General features: G+C 39.3%; 1 protein-coding gene across 2 annotated transcripts in view; it reads right to left on the minus strand.

The window, feature by feature from the left end:
- Positions 1 to 19,639, minus strand: part of PLPPR4 (phospholipid phosphatase related 4) — a 31,896-nt gene extending 12,257 nt beyond the window's left edge. Inside the window, exons 1-3 of one of the 2 annotated variants that reach the window (XM_042030106.1) lie at positions 19,468 to 19,639; positions 5,672 to 5,857; positions 1,255 to 1,384 (exon numbers count right to left, since the gene is read on the minus strand). In XM_042030106.1, coding sequence (XP_041886040.1) covers positions 1,255 to 1,384; positions 5,672 to 5,857; positions 19,468 to 19,545 — 394 coding nt within the window. In that variant the 5' untranslated portion in view covers positions 19,546 to 19,639. The remainder of the gene's footprint in view (positions 1 to 1,254; positions 1,385 to 5,671; positions 5,858 to 19,467) is intronic. The other variant, XM_042030107.1, reaches the window with a different exon arrangement.
- Positions 19,640 to 20,592: the final 953 nt, after the last annotated feature.

Below are 20,592 nucleotides of genomic sequence, written 5' to 3' on the forward strand. Positions count from 1 at the left end.
AGAATCACCAGCTGGTGATAACTTTGGCTACCTTCACACCTCTGATGTTTCTTGAGTATTATGTCCCTGTCACTAACCCAAATATTTAAATCTATTTCATGAGGGATCAATGCTTCAGACTGATTAATAATGCCAAATTCACAAGGCATTGAACTAATGCATTGCTTTACTGAACATTTTCAACTGCTCTTCTCCTAAAGATTTACCTCTCAGAATAATTCCCTGCTTTTATTCATAAATTTATTTTTCATCCTAAAATTGAAAGAATGTTAAAGACATTAAAATATGAAAAAAACTTCAAATTCAGAGTGTGAATTTGGGATGAAATTCATGTGTCTTTGAACTTGTTTTTTTGGTGATGGAATACCAAACAGGAGAAGTAGACATGGGGTATTGTCTACGGTCCTCCTTGCCCTTGTTGTAATCTACGAACCCTCTGCTTTCTTCCTCACTACTGCTCTTAAGATGCTTTATTGGTCACAGATTGCCTAACCTCGCTGGTCACTACCTCTCTGTTTGCCAGACTACCAAAACCCAGGGAATAGTTGTCCTACCAGCTTTTCAGCCTGCTGTCCTGCTGGTTGTCTTTGCCTAGGCTGCCTTATCTAATGAAAGGTTTCTGAAACAGAGGAAACCTTTCCTTTAGCCATTCATTGGGAGAGGAAATTAACTGTAACAAGGGGATCAAAGTCCAGTTGCCTTTCCAAGTGCAGTTTTTTATAAATGACAATTAAAACAAAGTAAAATGAAAGAATTCAACATTTTCCTCTATCATTTAAGTTGCCAGATTCTAGCCCTTTTTGAGAGGCAGATAAACACATTCCAGAAAAAGAATGTCAAACCTACTGAGAGTTTCTGACAAGTTTTCACTGTCATGCTGAATACTGTGACAGGTGGGTTGAATCCTTATGATGCACTGAAGACAGGCAAGGGAAGCTATACACTGAAATCATTAAAAGGCAGCCAGCTCAAGGTGGGCAGAGAAGGAAAACTGAATTACTCTTTTAGAGATACTGACAATAGTACAGGAGAGGAAAGGGAAAACGGAGAGTGTAGATGCTGCATTACTGAGTATGGGGCTGCTCTGTTGCAGTCTGAGTTTCTTCTCACATTTTCTAGCAGAAAATCTGTGCTATGCTCTGCACTGTTCTGAAAGTTTCAGAGAAGTTCTTCTGTTTCAGAGAAGCAAACCTGCATGGTGAAAACTGAACGTATCTGGAAAGTTCTTTTTTGTGAGTAACAGTCGAAACCCACCAACAAATCTGACAGCTCTTCTAAGAAAAGAATTGAAGTTGCATCCTCCTGCATTAATATTGGCCTCTGTTCCAATTCCATTTCTTCTTTTGGACAGGCAGCAGTAGAGAATTCCTTCTCCTATCATTATCTGCAATGACAAAGGAGCCATTAAATTGAATGTAGCACTTATTCAGAAGATCCTGATTGAATTTAAAGGGCTGTAATATAACTGTAACACAACCAATGTCATCCACTGACATGCATTCAACTTTAAAAGATTTGTATCAATATGTAAACATAAAGTAATGCAACTTAGCCTGAATGAGGGCAGGCAAGAAGGTGGCCCTGAAATTAAATGCAAATGGCATACATTATACAGTGCTCAGTGGTATCCAGGCCTTGATCTACAGCTGAAACTTGATGCTTCTACAATAAAAAGGCAGTAATTATAAAATATCGCCTCTAAAATAATCCAGAGCCACTGCAATGTCTTAGTGCTCCTGAAGTGGTTTTAGCATTCAGTCTTGGCCATAAGCCTAGCAATCCCAAGCAGCTTCTAATTATGTGACAGCCTGCTCTTCTGTATTTGTTTAATTTGGCTTGGGTTTTAACCAGATCCACAGCAGTGGAAAAAGTTCAGTCCTTATGGTCCCTCGCAACACACCAAGCAAAAGAGATTATGACCAAAGCCCTAGACAAGAGTTTATAAAAGGAAGAATGTAAGTAAAAAATGGTGTCACTAGCTGGAAGATCCAGACACATTTATACATTTGCATTCTCAGATTTTATTGTTTTCCTTGTTCAATAGTACAACTATTTGGAATTCTGTACGGGGTTTTTACAGAGTTCAGAGTAAGGATTCAATTGAAATATTGCAATTAATGAGGCAATTCTCACCAGCAAAAGAAGATTCACTTCGTCTATCCACAGCTATACTGGAAACCAATCCATGCAATGCACAAAGCTTATAATGCAATGAGATGCCAAAGTATCTGAATTATGCTGAATCTGCTGTAACTACCAGTGATGTTTGTCTATACTAACACCTCCACCCTAGGAAAAGGGAGGTAAAATGGAAAAGCTTAGTCTAACTCTTTAATAGCTAAAGTTTTAATTAATTGAAATTTCTTGGCCAGGAAGATCGAAGTAGTGAAGGTTCTCTTAAGACATGGAAAAGCCAGTGGTAGGGGTTATTTAAGGAATTCTAATTAGCTGAGAACTGTGGCCACTATTATCTGTCTACAGTTGATCAATTTACTGCTGAAGCTTCCCAGAGAACCAGTAGTATTCCAAACTTAAAACTCAGAAAATCTGTAACAGTTTTTAGCCAAGTTCTAGGAATGTCTGGTACAGGGAAAACACCAGACAGATGGATTAGCTTGTGTGATAAGAGTAAAAAACAACAAGGCCTATGTCAAGGAAAATTCAGAGGCTGGCATTTCCACAGAAAAAACCTTCTGGAGTAGAATGGGCAGTAGGACTTGAAAATGCCAGCAGTGAATTTCTCTCCCTGAGACTTGAATTCCCAACTCAATGTGATCTAATGTCTTAGTGATCTCTTTTGGGAAGGACATTGTTACCTTTAAGCAAGTTTTTAGTCAGTGGCTGGTAAGAGTTTGAACCTTCATGGATGTGATTAAATAACTGGTCCTTATATTTCTGAATGAGTAACTAGAGACAGAATCTATCAGAGGATCAGATTCAGAGTTCTTTAAAGCAAATGGAAGTCATACAGCAATTCAGGTGTATCTATGTTCCAGACATAAAATATCTATCTTGATAATTTATTCAGGTCCAGGTGTTCCACATTGAAGTCTCCTGTAGTTTTTCAATACATAGACAAAATTTCATCTATGCCACAAGCTGTAAGACATATGTCAATAAAACAGGTAGTTATTTTCTGTCACCCTTCAGGGCTACAGAACAGACCTGTTTAAATGCATTTGCTACTCACTAATAATGGGAAAAAATGCCCAAAGAGAAAAACCAAAACACAAAGCCCCAAAGCCAAACAGATCCTTCTGTAATAATGGTTTGGGAAAATAAATCATAAAATGTTTGATTTTTTTTTGTATAAAAAATTACTCTAAAGCAAATAGATTGATATATGTTCTTCAGTCTTGGGAAAATTATTATACCAACAAAAATAATACAGACTAAAATTCCTATTCTAATATTTATATAAGGTTTTAAAGAGGGATTGGCACTGGACTTTGCTTGTCTTCTTCCCCATGCACAATTTTTCTTTTTTATCTTTTTTTTCTTCTCAGAGATACTCTTTGGTAATATTTAAAATGTGGCTTAATCACACCTGTATTTTATTGAGTCTTGATGACCTTGTGCTTGATACTGCCATAAGTACCTGAAGTGTGGACAGAGGCCAGGATACACAACATTACTGGAGATCCTCAATTCCTCACATAGCTCATGCTTTCTTTTCTATGATTCACAGGTTTTAGAAAGTGTGTAATTAATGGAAATGTTTACAAAAACTAACTTACAAAATGCTAAGCTCTACAATATGACAATGGCACAATTGTAATCTTTTCACACTGAGCTTCACTGGCCTATTTTTCCAAACAAAAAGGGAAGGATTAGACAAAAATGTCCCCTAGTTCCTTACTTCCAAAGTGGTATCGAATAATAAGGAGCCAATGCCTTCAGTGCTTTTACTGAAGGAGGTTGTATATTTTGCACCATCACTGCCCAGTCTCTAACTAACAAGCATCACATTCATGCTCACACCAACAAAAATGAACTACACCTTCCTAAGGCTTGCAGATTTTAGCCAGTTGTACTTTGAAAATTTGGGATTTACTTTCTTTACCAAACTTTCTTTTTTATGGCATGCAGAAGTATGGGTTTGAGTTGCTCGCATGGCATGCTTCTGTTTAATTTTCTGTACTGCTGGTAGAATGATTCAAGCAAGAATAACATTTTCTATTGCAAAATTTCATGCAATGCTGAAATAACTGAGCTATAATCAAAGCCCTTAACAAATACTAGATAAAGAAAGAGGCATCTTTTATCTTGATTTAAGGTGTTTGATACTACCTATGCTTAGCATAAACTCTCTGTAGTAAAAGCCAGGTTTTACTACCTACTATGGCCCAAGTGAGCCTAGATAGATTCCTTCTATAGCTATTTCAGAAAAATCCAGTTTGTTGTTACCAGAAACACTTACCAGAAACACTTAAGAAACCCAGCCAAACCCAATACCAGTGTTTTGGTTTTATCACAGTATGCGGTGTTTGCAACAATCATTTGCACCAGAATCACTGAAAGTCTTAGCTCCCAGTTCCTAAATGTACAATTTTTAGCTTGCTGGATGTGAAAAATCCTTCCAAGAATGGTTTCTAAAGCAACAAAAATCAAATGCAGTAAGAACTGTTCAGTTAAAAAAAAAAAAAGACAAATAAAAAACATTCTGGAAAGCAAAGAGAGAACAGCACTTGATAGTTTTTATACAGGCATCCCATGTTATAGATTTTGTAACTGTAAATTGGATAGTATTATAAAATGAATTAACTGGTTGAAGTTAAGGGAATTAAGAGGAGCTGGAAGCAGAGATGTATTTGCAGCTGGCCTTCAAGAAGTACCTAATTGAGATGCGTAGTCATTGCTGTCAGGGGGGAGAAGAGATCCTTTCAAAAGGCTGATCATGTTTTTTAGGTGCATAGAATCACCCACTCAAGGTGAATTTCTCTCTCCATCTGCCAGACAGGAGTGGTGTGAGAGTAAGACTCCTATCTGAACTGCTAAAATCAGACAAAATGAATTCTCTCCTTTATATATTTATAAGACAATTTCTACTTCTCTTTTCTGTAAAATAGTGACCCAACTGCTCATTCTGACAGGATATTTCTGTTCTGTTGAAATCATCTCCTCCCTTTGGGTGAATGATTAAACCAGCCCACTTTTGCCTGCTCTTAATGACTAACTTGCAATTTAGAGGTGTTTCAGTGCTATTTGGGAAAATGTAATTGAGTTCACTGACAAGATTGATATACCTTCTCTCTGAATAAAGCTAGTTGTAACAAAAGTGGCAAGTTCAGGGCTGTGAAGGGCTTGCATTTAAAAAAATTCTTGCATTTTTGATGTATCTGAGAGTATGGAGATGCCCTGTCTGTAAAAGTTCAAATATTTGTACAGCGTAACAGAATGATTCAAGCTATTCTCATCCAACTGTAGATGCTGTTTCTTAACATTAATGCCCACCATCAAGACAGGGAGAGTAGATGAAGTGCTACAGGGAATGTTTTAAGGAGTGTATCTCCTTTTGTTACAGAAGAATGAAATATGAATTTAAAGTCCTAAGGAAACTAGCTTGGATGACACTCTACAGACAAACTGAAACCAAAGGAGCTATTTTCTTTATGCCAACTGAAACTCTGTTCAAAATATTTATTAAGTGACAGTAGCACTTCAAACTTACCGTAATTGATGGTCCAGCAAAAACCAGACTAAGCAACATCAAGAAGGGAACAGACTCTTGTGTAGGTTCAATGTATGGCATACTCAGACTCTTGTCATAGCAATTAAATCCAGAGTGAACTGGCTTGAAGACATCAGTAAGTTCAAGAAAATAGAGGCTAACAACAGAAGATGCCAATATGGGCAACTAGAAGAGAAGAAAGTAAAAAATTACTGTTTGGAAATGGAATAGTAATGCTTTTGCAAAGACAACATAGTCTGTTAATAAATCTCTTTGATGTTTGCTGTTTATATCTCACTGCTCCTTGTCATGCCTATTTTACTATCTCTAAATAATTAATTCTCTAGAGATACGATACCGTTCAGTTGATATCAATAACCCTGCTGTCTACCAAGCTAGTCAAAACATCCAGCCCAATCTTCAGCACATAAAATTTAGCCTTTTCATCTATGAATCATTAATAGAATAACTTTAATTTTTTTTAAGGAAAGTATCAGGACTGCAGTCTCCCATGTGGGGCCTTAGCACTCTGCTGTTCATCAATCACCCTTTCTGGTCCTTTAGCAACTCTGTGGTATATCACAGTCTACATCAAAGCCATTTTGCATTAAGTTTCAAAAGTAATAGTTAATGAAAATCAGTACCCGGTCCTTCCCTAGAATCTAAATTGTGATAATGCACATCCATTCTGCAATTCTATCAAAAAAGCAATTAACTTTGGCAAGACTCAATCTGTTTAGAACCTTGATGACTATGGTTCACAATCCTTTTATCCTCTAGCTATTTAGTTATCTAACCCTTTGCAATTACTTCCACTAATTTATTAAGAGCAGAGTTGACCCTTCTGGGAGCCCAAATTCACGTCTGCTCACCACCAGCTCCTGAAAGCACAGGATCAACCAGTAAATCTCTGTGGAAGGAAGTAATTTAAGAGAAGATACAGCAAAAAGGCATTTTAAAGCTATTGGTTTGTAAGTGAACAAAGAGAGCAGCCCTGCCCCCGAGATGGGTGTTGGGGCATTCAGAGGTGACCATCAGGATGTGATTATTCTCTGCATCCTCCTTAGTAAATGCTCAGAAACTCTTTTTGTTTGCTATTTTCCAGAGTCCTCCACGAACAAGGCAATATTAGAACAACTTCCTGCTCCTCCACTGAGATGCAATGAGTCCTTCCTGGTGTCTGTATTGCAATGAAGGTACCTATGGTTAATAGCATCTGAGATTATGAGAAACAGCGATTGCCCTAAAAGAACTTTGAGAATACTTAAATGATATTATTCTTGCAACGTTCAGTTCACATTTACGAAAACAACTGATTGTTTAAAATCAATGTCATTCATCCCATTCTACAAATGCAGTATAAAAGCAGAGGTAAGATGGGATCCACATGTATTTTGGGAAAATGATGAATAAAATCTGCTCTACATGGCAGAGGGACAATGGTTTCTTGCATTAACACACAATTTTCTGATTTTTAAGCATCAAGCTTACAAAATTCAGGCTTTTTGTGCATAAAATGTAATTCTGGATGATTAAAGGGGGAGGTTTTAAAGCTAAATTTAATCAAAACATCTTTTAATATGACTTTTTGTTTAAAAAGAACAGCTTATCTTTAATCTTCTGATTTGAAGAGGGTGAGTTGTGTCTTCAAAGTGTTCCAAGCAAAATCTGAAGACGGTGGTGAATGGAAGAATGTTGCTTCTCTGGTTATATCTGTGTTCAAGTTGATTGCATTGTAATGTCACATAGTATGGCAGCTGTGATTGTGTAGAGAGGGAGGAAATGTGGATTGGCATCCTTAAGTGCTGTGAGCATTACAGAAATACATCCAGGCATCTAGGAAGTTTGCTTCAGTAAATAGTGTGCATATATACATATATATATATACATAACCCAAACTTATATTTGCACTCACATACTATACCACACATACATATTATGTACAGCATATAACATACACAATATGTAATACATATTATGTGCATACATAATATATAACTATTATATAATCTGACATAAATATGTATGGCATAATTACATACAGTGTCACTAAATTGAGTCCTGCTTCTTGCCCATCACAGGAAGAAGTCCAGTTCTTTATCAGGATGCATTATATAATACATATTATATATATATAAATATATAATCCTTACTTCATGCTGGATGCAGCCTGACTGACCACAAACATGGGCTAGACTGCTTCCAGTCATCGCATAGATGTGCAGGATGAAAGAGGACTTCCCTGAAATCTTCTTACTCTGAGAATAATTTAGATTGTTGTGGAACTGGGTACCCTTGTCTCAACACCTGCCTGCACAGAGGCTATGCTCATTGGCCTCAAGGGCCTCTGGAATCTAAGGCTGCCACAGTGCCCCCTGTCCTGGTGTGCAGGGAGCTTGCACTGACTCTGTGCTGCTCTTGCTACGATGCTGAAATTCTGCACAGCATTTGAGCTCTCAACTTCCTTTCTGCACAGCATTTAGCTTTTGAAACATTTGCAACATCTTTTATTATTAACTATTTGAAAGTCATACTTAATGAGTTAGTCAGGGTCCATGTCCCATTGGGCAAAGCATCTCACAACAGGACGCAAACTTATTCCAGTGAGCTAAATGGACAAAACAGGCAGATGCCTATTGCCCTTCTTTTGAGAAATTATGCCCTTTTATCCAGATGTCCCCAAAAGTTAATTTCCCAGAATGGAAATACACAGCAGGCCCACTCATGGAACATCTTGCATTCAGAGTTTCATCTTCAGTATTTTTCCATTTCTCCGATATCAGGAAGGGAAAGTCTCTCCTTGAGCAATAGCTTATGCTTTACCCACAGGTCAAACTCTACTTGGATCATAGTATTTTTAGGCAGGCAACTGTTTTATATGGCAGCATTCAACTATCAAAAATAGGCAATATTTGAAGTGGTATTTTATTGTGAAACACTAAGATAAAAGGTAGTGAATAACTTGTTCTTTAAACTACTGTATGTAAGCTGTAACTCTATTATTAATTAAATATCAAGGAAATTTAAGAATTGCATTTTACTGTCTTATGACTTTAGTACAGGACTCCCGTGTTATTTCTAACTGTAATTATCCATTCTGCTAAAGAAAAGACATAATTCTAAAGGATTATGAATCTCCAACATAACTGCTTACAATACTAATGAATAGGTCTGTAGCCAATTTGCTATATACAGTATGTCAGATCCCAAAGGACAATTTTCTTCCTATCTTTTAAAAAATACAAATATAAAATGTGTCTTCTAAAAGTCTAGCATTTCTTAAAAAGAAAAGGCAAATGTTACTAAAATCTTCTAAACAGTATATCTGGCTATTTAATATATGAATATTTATGAAGTGTTCTGCTTAAGGCTGAAGCATTTCTGTAATTATAGACTTCGGCGCCCAACACCTTGAAAATGTCAAATATAATTAGATGGTAGAATGTGTATTGTTTTAATTACAAAAAGGAATAGGAATTTTCCTGTGCCTAATTAGAATAATACAACCCCCAATGTCAATTCTTGACTAATCCTGACTAATAAGTCTTTATACTCTTACTTCCTTGGCTGGATAATGGAGTAAGACCCCTGTTTAGCTTGTAATTTAGACCTGTAAATGTAAAGTTTGACCCAAATGGTCAAACCCTGTTCGCCTTAAAGTCAGAAGGATAATCAGCATAGCTACTGAAAAAGTTTGATTTGTGGTCTATTTATTTTTTAAAAAGAGATTTTTTGTCTTTTTCCTCCTTGCTATTTTCTTAAACTGTAAGTTAAAAGCCTTCATTAAACCACAGAACTTTTCTATTAATAATAATTGTTATTAATATTTTAAAAGCTTTTGCTGTATTGAGTGAGGAGTTGTCCAAGCATCAGAAAAGATGTTCTCTGTTCCCAAGAGTTCAACAACGATGCAAATACCCAGAGATCTTGTAAGGAGAAAACCTCCTGTGTGTTACATAGTGCAGGACAAACCAAAGCAGCATTCAGCAGCACAACAACAACTTCTCTGAACTGATGGAGCATGTAACAAATATTCCTTCTGGCCAAGAGCCACAGGACAGGTATCACAATGATGGATCACAGAGAACTGCAAGAAGAGAAGGCTGGGAGAGAAGTTCAGAGGTGGGGTAACAGTTCTCCAGGCTGTTTATCTCTTCTGTGGGACATGCTGTGCTTGCTCTGGAGGTCATTTTGGCGTGCTTCTGGTTTACTTGTGAGGATTAAGGTTGTCCAGGATGTACAGTGCAAGCACAGTTTGCTATAGGTCATATGATAGAGCCTGAGCACAGAAGCCATGCTGGTCCTGCCCAAAACTCAGAAGTTGGTTACTGCTTAACCACCGGGCTCAAACTTGCTGGGGCACTCCCAGGTACATGGAAATGCTTCTGTTAAAACTTGCCTATGATTAGTTTTCCATGACTTTGAATGTATGAAACAAGGAACCTGTAAAGCTGTAGCCCATTAAATACAGTACCATCATTCCTACTAACAAGCTACAGATTTTGTACTGAGTTTGCAAGGACTCAGGACTGAGGCTTGTCAGACACTCTTTATCCTTAAACCTTAGCAATCAGGCTATGGCTAATTTGTTTTACTTTCCTATCTCTGTATGGTACATTACTGCATGATTTTTGTATTTATATCTAGCAGTAACAAGCAGTTATTTAGTATAAAATGAGCTGTAGTGTAGTGTATCCCAAATCCTTTCTCAGGAGCAGTATAATGTTGATAGTGATTCTTCCTCACTTTAGGAACTACTTTTGCTCCTTTTGATGTTTGCTAATGCACTTTAACACCTTTCTGTCTTTTCACATTACATCCTGATTTACTATGTGTGGCACGGTTCACATAGTCGGATGCTTGTTCTTTGATCTGTTACCCTTTAATCAGTTTTGCCAGTTGCAGCTCTGCATTTCTTTATCTGACCATTAGGTCAGTTGTTTCTAACCTTAAGGTCTCCAATACCAGTATATGCCCCATCTCTTACCCTACACCTGCAAATCCACCCCATTGCACTCTCTGTAAGGCAGGAATACAGGTCTGGTATGACAGCAGAGGTCTTGCAAATGGGTCAGTGAAAGGTCAAGGCTTAGTAGGGAAGTCTTATTGGAGTGGATAGCACCTGGGGATCCTTGGCTTCTACAAATTCTCTAAAATTGTACATTCTGGTTTTATATTTTACTCTCATATTCATCAGCACTTAACTAAGCAAGAAGTCCCTATTTATCTTCAGGAAAATAACATCTTAAAATTCATGGGCTTTGTGAGAGTTCAGCATGGAATGTCACGTACTCACATGGCTGAACCTGTTTTGTAAGTTACAGTTACGTGACTTTTGCTTTGCTAAAATGCACTGTATGGGTGTTCTCTCTTATCACGAACTCATCCAGATCCTGTGGTGATGTTGCTTGTATAAAAGGTGGACAGAAAAGAGAGAAGCAGCATGGATGTAGCTTTCAGAGAAAGTCAAGACATGATTTGCCAGATGAAGACTAAAGATGGTATGACTAGCCCACTCATCAAAAGAAAGGGTCATTGGATCCCTGATACACTCTCTGGATATTTTGTATTTTGTAAATAATTTTTAGGCTTGGATGGCCAGGAACTTCTCAGATTCTTAGGTTGTTCTGCAACCCTTCCATATCAAGCAAAGGGTTCCTGAGTATGGGAGCTGCCTCCTGATGTTTCTCCTGTTTTCTGGAAATTGGGTAATCTTTGTAAGCAATCAAGTAAATAAACAGGACTGCCTCAAAGAGATTGCAAATGAATGCCGTTGGTTTCCCAGCATGGAAAAAACACCAGCCAAGTCTTTGGGAGGAGGATGGTCTAATTAAGAATTATGTTTAGTTCCCATGGCAAGGCTGTGGCATTGTGGAAGATTCTATTAAATTTATCATAAATGTCAATCCTTGTGCCAAAGAATTCATGGTCTAAATGACAAGGCACAACAGATGACTGAGACAAGAAAGTCTGTGGTGGGCTGGAGGAGACAAGGTATTCTTTAGCCAACTACTAACAGCAACTGCAGCTTTCAACCACTGTGGCTGCTGTCCTGTTGTACTTTGCTGTGAGATTCACAATGGACAGGAGGAGAGAATGGAAGTAGGATAGGTTTCTCTCATCCTGACAGGGGTGAACACTGAGGCCATTACTGTGATTGAACACCTCCCAGAATAGATCAGTATTAAGAAATGGCATCAGCCAAATTCTGCCATTTTCTCATTTTTGAGAACCCGTGATTCTCTGAAGAGAGAGTATGAAGCATGGGATGCCTGTAGAGCAGGGGACTGGCTTGACAGAAAAGTGAGATTTTTAGATTTATTTTTATATTCTAAACTTAATTCTTAAATGCCTCAGGCTTATAAAAGAAGGCATTCAGTCTTTTCAGAAGTTTAAGGCTTCCATCTGTATAAAGGCTTTTTGCTTTTCTGTCTGAACTTGAGTTTCTGCTTCTCCTTGTCCCCTTTTTGGATGCAGGTGTCATCTGGCCCAAAACTATAAGAAATTAGTCTTTTCTCTATAGTACTTGTACCACACCATTGTCTAATTTCTGTGGAAATTATGTGCAGGTACATGATATTATGGTCTTTCTTCTCCTAGACTTAACACTATTTGATTTAATTTCAACTTGAAAGTTGAATTTCAAATCCCAGATGTCTTTGAAATCTATTATAATTACCATTCTGGAAAATTAAGTTATCTATATTTCCAGTACTGATTTTAGAATTTAACTTAATAGCTTTGTATTTCCAAAGCTAGACTGTAATTGACAGTCACAAAACAATCTTCATGCAATGCTTCAAATGTCTTATCTTTTACCAGATCTTAATAGAAAGGTCTCAGTATGTGTAAGACCAAAAACAGAGCTGATATATCAGTGATACAATTCTTGTTTATTTCAGAAATCTCAGTCATGCTGAATGCACAGTAACACTAAAAGTGCTTTTTTTCTTTTTTTCTATAAATGTATGTGAAGCAGCAATTACACAGGGAGAAACCAACAAAATAAAAATTGTTTAACAAAAATATTTTTGGGGAGGAATAATCTATAAATACTTTACAAATATTTCTATATTATATACATATTATATTAAGTATGTGTTTAAATAAAAAGCAAATTCTTAGGCAGAAATTTTAAATACAAAAAATACCAGTAATGCATTGTTTTTCAATGTGACTTCAAATATAATTGATGGCTCCTTAATTATTATTGTTTAATTACATCAATTATAAGCAATTAATAATTGACTGTTATAATCAATTAATAACTACACACAATGAGATTTAGGATATTGCTCATACTGTTGATCACAAAATTTATTTTATGCTCCTGCTGCAAGGTTAAGGTAAATCAAGAACAGCAGTACTTCAACAAAAGGCAGTTGTTTTCAGGTCAGTGTTACCAAATTTCAGCTAGAAGTTCCTTTAAAAACCCCATCTCTAAGGGACAAAGCTGCCAGTCCCTACAATACTACAATTTATTGTACTCTCTGAAACATGCTGATTTCCATACATACAAAAAAAAATTTAATCCTGTGGGTGCCAGCCCTTCTCCAGTGGCTTCTTCCCATGCTGTTTAGCCACTTCTGAACTTCCTACAAATTGAACTTTTAAGTGATGGGACCATCAGACAAGATACCATGTTTGTAATAGCTCAGCTATTAAGTTTCCATTGCATTAAGTTTCCACAATATGCTGGTTTTTATTAACTTTGGCTCCAGAGTAATAGATTTTTAACAACTATAAAAGATCACAGATGGTAGGATTGTAAATTTTTGAAAGAGGAAATAATTTGGGAAAATGTATCTCCATTAATTTCTAACATATCCAGGCCTTATTTTACTACTGGAAGTATTAGGTCAAGAGGATGTTGTTGGACTGAAGTAGGGCCTTCTTTCACTGAGAACTACTCAAACTCTACACTTGCCAAGCACATAGCCAAAACCATAAGGGACATCTAGCTTGTGGCATTTGCATTTGTTTTCCAAAGACAGCCTTTGCACAGGTGTGACACCTCCCTTTTCATTCCCCTTTTCTGGTCCATTCCTGCTAAAAGCTGGTAGTGTTTAGGCTGTATGGCTCTTCCATAAGCACAGAAATGACAGGGAGGATGCAACATTGATGACTTGGCCAATGAATTACATAGCTGCTCTGAATGCATAGCAGCCTCCTCAGGTCTTGGATAGCCTGCTAATATTTTGGGGATATTGGTCTCTAAAGCAGCTTTATAAACGAATCTGACATCTGTCCTCTGAAAGTCAGCCACACGACTAGGTCAGCTCAATGAGCAGAGAGCTAAATGTATTTCTCCTCCTCCTCTCACACATGGTTGACTCTTCTGAGAGAAAAAGACATGTATTTGGAAAATACTATGCTACTTTAACAGTATGGGGATAATTTCATCTTCTGCCGCTGGGGATATTTATTGGGTGTAGCCCCCAGTTAATTTCAGTATAACAGAAAAGCAACCTAGAGAGGAGTAAGACTGCGCTGTGCCTCCAAGGCACAGCATTACAGTTGAATTCTTACATTAGATCCAAACACCTCGTTCTTAGGAAGATTTAGTCCTACAGCCTATTCTCTCTCTTACTCTAATCACTGCACTCCCCTGGCTTTTGTGTCTTTTGCAGTCACACCTATACATGCCTTGTCACTGTAATTTAAAGGTTGTGGGTCATGCATGGCTGAACAGCGGAAAAGCATTCCAGATGTGACTAAGAAGTGCTACTGAGTATCAAATGACGTTTCAAGCCCAACTCTCAGTGTATGTTAGAAGCAAAAGGAAGTAAAGCATCTGTTGCTGAGACACAGTGGCCATTCTCCATGTGCACTTACTTCAGGTGGGTCTGAAGACCCAAGTTCTGCAGCCTGGAGTTCTACAATGGTAACAGATCTTTGTGCTTTTTGCTGGTGAGAATTCCAACTCCTTTGGGGAACAAGAAAAATAAGTGGTCTTTCAGTACTGAAAGAAGTGTTTCCAAACTGACTAAGGCCTGGCTGAGCTCAGGAAAATGTAGAAAAAGCAGCTTTATCCATATGCATTCATAATACAGAAGACAACATAAGGAAGAAAATTTAACTGCACAAGGGACAGTGTCTAAAATATCACCAGTTTTATTCCCTGGAAGCTACACAACCAACAGATGAAGGCTGTGTTACAGCAACACAATTTAGCCGGAGAATAAATGCATCGAGTTGTGCAGATTGACAACACTTTGACCTTTTGCATTCCCAGATATTAGGCACTGGATGACGCAGGAACGCCACTGAAGTCAAAGGCAAAATTTATGTGACTTCCATGAGAACAGGATTTAAACCAGGAATTTTTGAAGTGGGATAGCATGAGTAAAGACAGTCCTTTTCCTTCACCAAGAAGAAACATGTCTGTCTGTCCTGCTTCGAAAGTCTGACCATTCTACTAGGAATGGAAACTACGTAACTCTGGAAGTTTTCCAGATTCACATTAAATTTCAAGACATCAATATTACTTCTCTAAGTGAATATATTTATGACATACTCTGAATATGCTGAAAACAAAGTTAACAAAAACCAAAACTTATTCTAGGAATACACATTTTCGAGCTCTCCCAGAGGCATGTAGACTTTTTACCACGAAAAGTAATTCCCACTAGGCCACAGGGACTACGAATTTTCATGGTAAGTTTTGTCTTTCTCAGCTATGCAAATGAAATTCAGATAACCCATACAGTCTACAGAACCCTAAAATGCCATAAGCATAATTAGGAATAAAAGAGGCCTAACTGCCTTAAGGTGATGATTACCACGTCCTTCAGGTAAGTGTGCACAAGGCAATCTAAAATTATTCAGCTCTCCGGAGTGTATGTTAATCAGAGGTTCTGCTAAGCAGAACTATTACCAGTCCTTTAAAATAACCTCTGAAACATTCTTATGAGACACAGCATAAGTCATCAAGTTATTTTATTTTATGAATCATGAAACTTGAAAACATGTAACTGAAAATGTGTTGAGATTTACTTCATAATGTTTATTTGCCTCTAATGCTTTTGGAGAATGACCCATCTGCATTTTTCAGAAGCCGTCTCTTCATTTTCTTTCCTTTACATTTCTATGTCTTTCAAAGCTTTAGCCTGATTCTCCTTTTGGTTTTCCTGTGTAAATGAAGAATAGCTCTAATGATCTTAAGAGGAGCACATTAGTTTTATGTTTTAACTCTTTTGTTGGAAAAACCTGCTAGTTTGAATTATCCATCAGTTCATAGAATATGTCCTGAGTTGGAAGGGACCCACAAGGACCACTGAAGTCCCACTCCTGGTCATGCACAGAACCATTTCCAAGAATGACACCATGTGCCTGACACTGTTATTCAAACACTTGAACTCTGTCAGGCTTGGTGCTGTGACCACTTCCCTGGGGAGCCTGTTCCATTGCTCAGCCACACTCTGGGTGAAGAACCTTGCCTAATATACAACCTGAATCTCCCCTGACACAATTTCCTGCCATTCCCTTGGGTCCTGTCACTTGTCACCAGAGAGAAGAGATTGATACCTGCCCCTCAACTTTTCCCTTGTGATGAAGCTGTAGACAGCTCTGAGGTCTCACCTCAGTCTTCTTTTCTCCAGAGCAGTTGGCCCGCCTACATTCTATGTAATCATATTTTATCTAAGCCTGAAAGTCACTGCCACTAAACACATTTGTTTACTGGAGTTAATCCCGTTCATAACACATTCTTAAGGATACTAACAGTTGAAACCCCGTAGTGTCAGAACTGTATTTGTGTGCTGCTGTTTCTGAAGTACTGCATGCCTGCATTGTATTGGCTGTTACATGTATTATTTCACTCATTTCACTCTTTAAAATGTATTTTATTTGTATAACATGAACACATCCCTTTCCTACCATGTTGAAAAAAATTTTGACTTTCAACTCAACATCTTTTTTTTCCAAGTCAAGAGGAAAAAAAAAACCAAAACATTTTTAGAACTGTATTTTCTAAACAATGTGCTTTTCCTTGGGCCTAGACCTCTGAGATACATCTTGCTGGAAAGTGGATGTCAGCAAGCCCTACATTTCTTGTTTGAAGGTGGAAACTTAATGGGCTATGGGTTTTTTTTGTTGCAATTCAGAGTGGGAAGGGACTGTCTGCTATGAACAGGAGAGGGAAAAGTGAATGAGTGCCAAAAGAAAAACCATAAAAGAATTGACAGCATTCAAAGGCAAGAGGTTGAAAGCCTGTTTCTTAACATCCATTTAGGAAAGTAAAAGCTTTAAAATTCAGAAAGCCTTATTTAAAGTGGGTAAGTTTTGGCTTTAAGTACTTGGCTGTTGCTAGATTGCATTAGGAACTTACCTCCTGCTTACAAAGAAAATCCTTATTATATGGTAATGCCAGCCAACCACTGGGTGACTCCTCTATCCCTTACACTTGCAAACTTCTCATTGCAATTGAATTATCTCTGATTAAACCCCTCTTTATGGGGTACAACTTAATCTGGTTTTGTTTGAGCCAACCACAACAGAAGATTTTAAGTCATCATGTCCTTTCCCTGATGCTGCTGAAGTGCTGGCATTTGCTGTCCTCCAAAGCTTTAGAAAGGCACTCTCGTTAGCCTGATTAGAATTAGTGCACATGTGCACAAACGCGGAGTGGGCGTTCACAGGGAACACAAGCTACGTGCTCCTTTCAAGTATCACATGAATTGTTGTTACCCTTTCCCTCAAGTGATTTGAGTACTCAGCTGAGAAGTGGGAAATGGTTTCAAATCCTCCTGCTGCGTAATGGGATAGGGCTGATAACTCACCAAAAAGTTTCCTAATCAACGTTTAGGTTCAGGTATATTGCAGTCAGTTTTTTCTCTTGATGGTGTTTTTACTTTTCAGCTCAAGAGGGGCCATAAGCCTGCAGTTCAATAATTAGAAATTACTCCTGGTGGGGAAGGGCTCACACAGGCTCTTGCCTGCTCCTGTGACTGAGTAACACAGAAGTCTTAACAGGTCATTAGAAGACCTTTCTGTTAATTGAGGACTTTGATTCCCTCAGAGCAACTGGGTGCTGAAAAGATCTCCACCTGTTTTTGGATGAAGCTTGAAATGACTTGCTGAGAGACCTAAGAGCTCAGACCTGAGTGGAGAACTTGCCTGCCTCATGTGGGAACTGTAAGCAGAGCTCAGTGTAGGTTCTTCATTGCTCACAGAATCCTTTACCTTATTCCTTGTAGCAGCTGCAGGGAGCTTCTAGGGAAGGTATATTTATGCAATTAGTATTACATAAGGCAACTCTTAAGAGCAGCAGTCACACACTTTGTGCTGTTGCTCTGCATTTCATCCCGTCTTGCTGCAGGCCAAAGCACAGTCCTCCTAACAGCACAAGTTCTGTTGTGTCTTGCAGGACCTCTGCATTATTTCCAGCATTAGAGTGCTGCTCAGGCTGAGGTTACAGCAACCTCCCTTCCTCTATGGATTCCCAAGGCAGCAAAGAGAGCACAGAGAGTGAAGAAGCCCCTTAACTTTTCTTAGGGGCTTCTCCAAGCTTGACCTCTCCCTGCTATGCAAAGCCAATATAAGATACATGGCACATCAAGTGCCTTCCATCAAAGGGCATTTCTGGAGCAAGCCTAATCACATTGATAGGATGAGCTTGATGCTTCCATATAACCAGTCTCTGTTGAGCTTTCCAGTTGGTGCAGCTTAGTGTTAGCTGCTGACCATATCCAGGTGCTTACAGAACAGAAACACCCCACTGTTACCTGTAACTCCTTCTCAACCCAACTCCCTTCTACCTCCTAGAGAAACTCTAAAGCCCTTCAAGTGCATCTGAGAGAAAATATATTTTGTTTTATATTTCACCCTATGTTTAGATCTTTGTCTTTTATATATTAAGTGTTATATATATCTTATGCTTTTGAGTGCCTGTTATAGTTAACTTACACCATATTTTACCATTAAGTTCTTCACATTATTTTCACAATCTGTCTCCTACCTAAGTTACGTGCGTCAAAGTGCCTCAGGTTCTCTTCCCTGAGAGTGGGGTCACCTGAAACACTTTTCTCAACTCATAAAACATTTTTACCTTCCTCTTTCTGCTGTGCCATTAGACAAATCCACATCACAACGGTTTCTTTAAGCTTAAACTGTGTCTACTCATGATCTTCCAGAAGTACCTAAGTGACTGTCCTTTCCAGGGAAACTAAATGCCTCCAAGTGACACACCAAGCAGTGTCTGCAACTCCACCTGCTACCAGCTGAGCAGCCATAGCAGGTTTTGCTCTAGAAGATGTGCCGAGAACCTCATTCTGTTTTTCAAACAGACATTTTTAGCTCTGATAGAGGAAACACATACTCCAGGGGTCAAAATATACTCCAGCAAAAATATATCAGTGATTAACTATTTCAGAACATTTCTATTTTTCTAAGCATTCCCTTATGAACATGATTTTTATTCCAGCAAAGCAATGCGAACGGCGTTTGCCTGGAAGCCAGCCCTGATTGAAACATGTCTTCCTCCCGAGAGGTTCCTGTGCACGTAAGCCCGATTTAGCTGAGCAACCCTTTCACGTTCTGAGTAATTCTTAGAAATAATTCCTGCTTCAAAACGCTCAAAGATGAGACTAATTTATGCCTGCTCCTTATAGGCACCTTCGATGCTGATTTCGGCGACACAAAGCATCACGTAAGGGTTTTGCATCAGACGGTGCGGCAAGAGCACCGAGGCGAGCTCGCTCTCCGCGGGCGCACGGGTTCCCCGCGGATCGGCTCCGCGCCACTCCACGAGCCCGCGGCTCCCCGCGGCCAGCCCGCTCGGCGTAGCGGCCACTCACCTCCACGAAGTAGAAGCAGGGCAGGAGGGTGACGCTGTCCTTGGTCACTTTGCCCTTTTGCCGCTCCTTCGCGGACATGCTGGCGGGGCTGCGGGCGACGGCCCCGCGGCCAAGCACTGCCCCGGCTGCTCGCAGCCGCCCGCCCGCCGCGGGTCTCCTCCGCCCGCCGCCGCCGCGCCGAGCGCTGCGCCGTGCGCGGGGCTGACGTCAGGAGGCTGCTCGGCGGCGGGCGGGGGTCCCGGCCGGCTTAACTCCTTCGCGCCGGGCGGCGAGGCAGGGAGCGGGGGGCACCGGAGCTCCGGGCGGCGCGCCCACGCACGGGCATGCTTTGGCTGCGGCAGGAGATTTCTATGTGCGTGTACAGGTGTGAGAGACCCGAACAGGATCCCAGCGGGCATCAGGGTGTTCGGGATGCTCCTTGGGGAGTCTGCTGCGTTTATCTTGTTTCTGGGAAATACTTTTTTCTGAAACAGAGTAGTAGAACGGTCCAGGGAATAGCATTCCTATACAAGCAATGTTCTCTTCTTGCAGGTGTACTATTTTTGAAATCAAGATGATAATGACAGCTCACCTCAGTCTTAGTGTCAGTCAGGGGGAGTAGTGTGACTGGGACAGAGCCAAACTAAGCTCTTCAACCCCATGTGCAATAGTGAGGCATGTGATTTCTCTGATCTGTGAAGTATCTGGTGCAGTTCCTGCTACAGTCTTGAAGAGAACAGAATTAACCTGAGCAATTGTTTCCATGGTAAAATGTGCTGAGATCCTATTTATGGATCAAAGTTTGCAGCCTTTTCTCAGGCAAGCTCCTGTTGATGTCAATGAGATGTACCCCGGATAAGGCCTGCAGGAATTGTCTGTACAAGATAGCATTTTCATTCTTTGTAGCGCATTAATAAGGTCTGCAAAAGTTGTCTTGTGCCTATAAGCTTATTCTTGCATTGTCATGTTCAGCTTTAATGTACAAGGAGAGAAGTGTGACTCAAGCAGTCATTGTTTATTTCCTGTCCTCCTCCTTTTCTGGGAAAATGGGAAATTACCTGCTGTTCTTGTTCAGATGGTTGCTAGTATTTTGGCTGCTATGGCAGTGGAGGTGAAGATTCTCATCAGCCCCTTTTCTTTTCTAGC

The sequence above is a fragment of the Corvus kubaryi genome, unplaced genomic scaffold (assembly GCF_017639235.1).
Source record: "Corvus kubaryi isolate FWS band 111438036 unplaced genomic scaffold, C.kubaryi_AGA036_p1.0 37334, whole genome shotgun sequence".
NCBI classification, from domain to species: Eukaryota; Metazoa; Chordata; class Aves; order Passeriformes; family Corvidae; genus Corvus; species Corvus kubaryi.